The following is a 5,667-nucleotide window of genomic DNA, read 5'->3' on the forward strand; positions in this document are numbered from 1 at the left end:
CTTAATCTATCCTCGCTTGGGACTTCATTGTCGGGCGTGCAAGGCGAAACGTCGTCTTGTTGAATGTACATGTCGCGTGTAGAGCGCGAATCAGCTGACGATTCCGCGCTCGCAGATGAATCCTGGCAGAGTTGCTCGAATGATCGGTCCGTCGTCGTCCGGTTGTGTTCTCACGGCCATTGAGCTTCGAAAAGCTCGGAGTTACTCCGGACTATTCCGATATGCTGCCAATCAGGAAAAGCAGGGCCAGTCAGCCCAACAGAGTCTATAAGCCGCTTTGGGAAAACTCTTATTCCGTGGTGATGAACGGAGATAAACTCACGTGTCTTGTGTGTCACGCGGTGATCGCAGTTCTCAAAGAGTACAATGCAAAGCGTCATTATGAAACTACCCACCAATCGCTGATGGCCCTGGAGGGCAAACTCAGGGATGAGAAGATAGAGAAACTCAAGAACTCGTCGAAGAGACAGCAACAGTACTTCGCCGAGGCGAGGAACGATATCGAAGATGCAGTGGAAGCAAGTTTCGTTATATCACAGTTGATAGCGAAGCATTCGAAAGCATTCTCGGATGGGTAACTCATTAAGGACTGCCTTCTATCAGCATGATCCATCATATGTCCCGATCAGATGCAAAAATTCCGGAATATATGCTTGTCAAGAAACACCGTCGCTGATCGAATCACAGAAATCGGGGACGACTTGATCTCCGTTCTTAGAGATCAATGCGGGAAATTCGAGGCTTTCTCACTAGCTATCGACGAATCGAACGACATTTGTGACACTGCGCAGCTTGCGATCTTCGTTCGCGGAGTGAAAGCAGATCTGACCGTCGTGGAAGAGCTCCTCGATGTGGTTCCGACGGACGGCAGAACGGATTCAGCTGCGATATTCGATCAGTTGATACGCTCAATCGAACATTTTTCCCTGCCGCTCAGCAAGTTATCTGCCTTCGCTTCAGATGGCGCTCCGGCGATGGTTGGTAGGCAGAACGGCGTCGCAGTGCGCTTGTGGGAACATATCAGAAGCAAACACGAGAACCGTGATCGTTTCATCCAAATACATTGTATTATACACCAAGAATCGCTTTGCACCAAGGTCATCAAGATGCACCACGTCCTGGGAATCGTCGTGAAGATCATAAATTTCATTAAAGCTCGTGGATTGAACCACCGCGAATTCCGCAAACTCCTCGGAGAAGATGGAGCAAATCGGAAGGAGCTGCTGTACCACACGAAAGTTCGATGGCTTAGCTGCGGCCAGAGCCTTGGGCGTTTTCACGAGCGGCTGGATGACAACTGACGGAAGAAGCACTGCAGCGACGGCGACGGAAGAGTCATTCGCTCGCTGTCGATCAACGGTACAACCACGAACTTCAGGTACTCATCCCATCTCTTCCTATCTCATCATGGAGGCTCGACCAGCGCAGCGTGTGGAAACTGCGGCGATAATCGTCATCCGACGGGATCGGCAAGATGCAGAGCGCGTGCAGCGACTTTCACGCTGTGTGGCCAACTGGGCCACTTCATGAGGAGCTGTGTGTCGTACGAAGGGCCGAGAAGACCGGGCCCAGAGGAGAGACCTCAAGCGTCATCAGGCCCGACTGGCAGGGCAGAAGTAGTCGCTGCTCTCCGAGCGCTCATGGAGGCAGAGGATGCAGGCGTGGGCGTCAGCGTCCAGGTCAACGTGCAGGTTCAGGCGGAACCGCAAGGTGTTGGCGATGGCGATGTGTTGGCCTTGCCTGTACCGTTGGACGATAGTCAACCCCAACGGAAATTGTTGTCCGATGTGCAGGTCGGTCATCAATCCGAGAATGTCGGTCCCGGTGTACGGGACAGAGGCCGCGGTCGAGCTGCCGACAGGATTTCTGCCCCGACCGGGAGGGGTCAACACACCCATGGAGGAACCAGGGGCATAGGCCCGAAGAAAAAAAGAATTATTTATTATAATATATAATGAAATATATGCAGGCTGTACTACACCGCGCTTAGTCATTTCATAGTTAGGCAGGTCTATCGCTGTGATAGGTGAGGCCATATAGATTTTTAAGCACCCAGGCACCAGAAATTGTTAGGTTGATCAGGAGATCAAATTGGTAGCAGTGGTCGAGTGTCAGACGCAGAGATGTCGTATGGGCACGTTAGATCAAGGTGCACGGGAGATGTAGCGAACGTGCACATAGAGAGAGTCTTGTTCTGACTGGCGTAGGCGCCGGTCGTGCTAGTGGTGGGCTCCTCGATCGGTCGAGGCCCAGGCAGCAGGCTGCCAAGAGAATAAACTAGAGAGTGTACCAGACCGACTTCTCCCTTTTCCGAGTATCCCCACAACACCCCCCGGACCGTTATACTCCCCCAATCAACGGCTGTCGAGTCTGCCGGATAGCGTATGTCTGGCAAGCTCGGCAAGACTCCGCCACATTTCGCAGATCATTGCTGATCCCCGGCAAAAATATTGTACCACGGGCCCGTCGTAGCATGGCCTCCGTCGCCAGATGAGTCCAATGCCATCTTTCCAGCATCTCCGCGCGTAGCGTCTGCGGTATGTAGCATGCGGGTCCCTTGAAGACCATCTTCCACGTGGAGATCGTCCATGAGTTTCTTGGATGGGCTGAGATCCGGATCTCGGCTCTGCGATCCACCCTTGATCGCCTCTATGAGTTTCTAAGCGACACGGTCCTCCCGCGTGTGCTCCCTTATTTGATCGAGGACGCGATCCGTAATCCTGGAGTCCCAACAGGTCCTGATACTCTGGAGATCAATGCGGAAAGCTTACTCCCGACCATTTCCTGGTCCGTCGCCCAACGGGGCTCTCGATAAGGTGTCAGCCACGAAGTTTTTTGTACCCGGGATGTATTCAAGTCGGAGAGAGTATCTCTGCAACGTGAGTCGCATCCTTTGTAATCTCTTCGGACAGCCATCAAGAGTTTTCTCGAAGATCCTCACGAGCGGTTTATGATCTGCCTGGATTGTAACATTCGGTTTGCCGTAAATCAAATGATCGGATTTGTCACACGCTGAAACAATGGCCAGACGCTCTTTCTCAATGGCTGCGTACCCCTGCTCAGTGGGGTTCAGGGTATGCGAATGGAAAGCAACCGGCCTCCCTCCTTGCAGCAGAACTGCACCGATCCTTCTGTCTGAAGCATCGGTTTGTATAATCACTTCCTTTCCGGCATCGAAAAAAAAACCGCACCGGCGTGCTGCTCAGCATTTCCTTGATTTTGTTGAATGCCTTCTGTTGGCTTTCCAACCAATTGGACTCGGAGTCTTTCCCTATGATTTCTCGGAGTGGAGCCGTGAGTTCTGATAGATTTGGGATGAATGGCAGTATAATTAATAGAGCTTCCATTTAGCCGGACATGCCCGATTCCTGTCCGTTCGTCCCCCTTTCCGCGGTTTCGGCATTAATGTCCGGTTTCACGGTCTTCCCTTTTGAAACAGTGGAATTTCCGTCAATCTCTGGATCAGGCGAGCTCAGTTGGGAGTGAGAGCCTCTCAACTATCTGAGTCCAGTCTTCGCTCCAGAGCAAAAGCGGAGTGTAGGTCTCGAATTTTACCGTTCCCCGAACGGCCGATCGGGGAAGCTCACGATCAATTGACATCGAACTCGAGGTAGGGGAAGCTTCACAGAATATTTGTGCCGCGAGCGTCAGAGAGACAAGCGCGCAACTGTCCATCAATATTGTGATCGATACGCGGACTTATCGATTGCCGCTCGGGTATGCGGCGCCTGCGCGTCCCCAAATAAGGACAAGCAGTTTAAATAAACGTCGATGGTTGGTCGACGGCGAGAAGTGAAGCCTAGAGGAGAGATCCGATTATGTTCGAGGTGATTTTGTGACGCGCTCGACATGGATCGGAAACTGAAGCTCCAAGTTCAAGGTTGGCTGGCGAAGAATGAGAACCGGTGTTTTCAACTCGATGGTGACAGCATCATCTGCAAGAAATGCTCAACCACCGTAAAAGTGAAATATCGTAGGGGCAGTACTGGGCTCACCGACCACCTCAAAACGCCGAAGCATCAGAGGGCAGCGAAAGCTGCGAAGAGTCAGTCGGGAATCGCAACCTCATTGAAAGCGATGGAACGAGAGGACCTTAATTTGTTCAAGTGCGAACTTTTCCTCCTCTTCGCGTCATAAAATATTCCGCTGTACAATTTGAGCTAGCCTCGTTTCAAAGAATTCTTCCTGAAATTCTCCAATCAACATGTGCTGTGCGCCACGAATCCCGAGAAATATCTATTGTTTGGTTACCAACGGATTCAGGAGAAGATGGCTTCTCGCTCGGATTCGCTTCCTTACGCGATCTATATAGACGAAACGCAAGACTGCCGGAAAAGGAAAGTTGTGAATACAATCGTATTTCCCCTCAGCGAAAAACCCGAAGCTCCTATTTTGTACGACACGGACTTCGTGGATTAGGCTGACACGGCAACGCTGGCTGGTATCGTAAACAGAGTCGCCATGTCGATCTCAAAGAATCCGAAGCTATTCCGATTGGGAGAGAATATCGACTCTCCTACAAGGACTTTGCCCATATCACGTGTTTGGCTCATGGCCTACACCTAGTCTGCGAAACCATAAGAGACGAGTGTCCCCTTGTCGACTCGCTCGTGTCAAACATGAAGAGCGTCCTAATGTATTCGAGGAAGCGGGAAGACTTCTATCAGTCGATACTTGTCACGGACACACTACCCTGCTGCGGCTCTGAGCCGCAGTTTTCAATGAAAACACAAGAATTTGAACTCGTAGAATTCACGTGGGGTGCGCTGCGCGGAACGATTCAATCTTCCAGAGATTTCCGATTGAAGGGAGGATCTCCTGGAGATGATGAGATGACAGCGATGGAGGGATTGAACCTCCGATCGCGATTTGATCACTGAAGGTCACTCGGGACTTGAACCCGGAATTGGGATTTCGGAGGAGCGCTGAAGCTGTCTCTTTTTCTTGATCGCGATAACTCTGACTTCTGCGTTTCCGCTGTGTCGCTGCTGATGGCGCCACGATGTTGACACCTCCTTTCACTCGTCCAGCTGATTGAGGGACAGCTGACGCGAGGCAGCTGACGCTCAGCGCTGGAGAGGCCAGCGCTGCGCTAATCGACATACCTACGCGCGAGAGCACCCCCTTACTTATATATTGACTTCGATGACATGATATTACAAATTATAATGGGACTGCTTGTCCTGGACATGAATAGCGGATTGTCCGCAATATTGACACTTCTATAAGAATCACCGTGACCCGTCCCCGACTCGATCTCTCTGTGAATGTTATGTGCTGATTGTATGGTGTACTGATTGGATGAGATGTGTGTTTCCTGCAATCTGGTGACGCGACGGATACCTCCGTCCGTGACAGTCCCCCTCCGAATTCCGGGGAACTTCACAAGGAGCCGCGGAATTCTGCTGACCACCGAGCCCCAACTGAGGGAAATCACCGTTTCCAGCTTTAAATTCGCGCGCCGATTGATCGCGCCGCCTGGCGGTCTAGTTTTGTTCCCAGGCGCGCGAGCCTGATCTCTTCGCTTTCGTGCGCGATTTCTGTAGAAGTCGCACGCTCTCCGGATCTCCGAAAATCTCCTCGAGATGACTTCTCAAGCTCAAGGAGCGTGTTCTAATGGCCATCCCTACCACCTCACGCCACTTGGTCTCGTGTATCAACAACTGC

At 51.6% G+C, this 5,667-nt stretch overlaps 1 protein-coding gene across 1 annotated transcript; it reads left to right on the forward strand.

Moving 5' to 3' along the window:
- Positions 1-302: 302 nt before the first annotated feature.
- On the forward strand, positions 303-1,301 carry LOC108865067 (general transcription factor II-I repeat domain-containing protein 2-like). Its single transcript, XM_029113048.1, is given in 1 exon segment — positions 303-1,301. A coding segment is annotated over 1 exon segment (999 nt).
- Positions 1,302-5,667: the final 4,366 nt, after the last annotated feature.

Source organism: Galendromus occidentalis, unplaced genomic scaffold (genome assembly GCF_000255335.2).
Source record: "Galendromus occidentalis unplaced genomic scaffold, Mocc_1.1 scf7180000076002, whole genome shotgun sequence".
Lineage (NCBI taxonomy): Eukaryota > Metazoa > Arthropoda > Arachnida > Mesostigmata > Phytoseiidae > Galendromus > Galendromus occidentalis.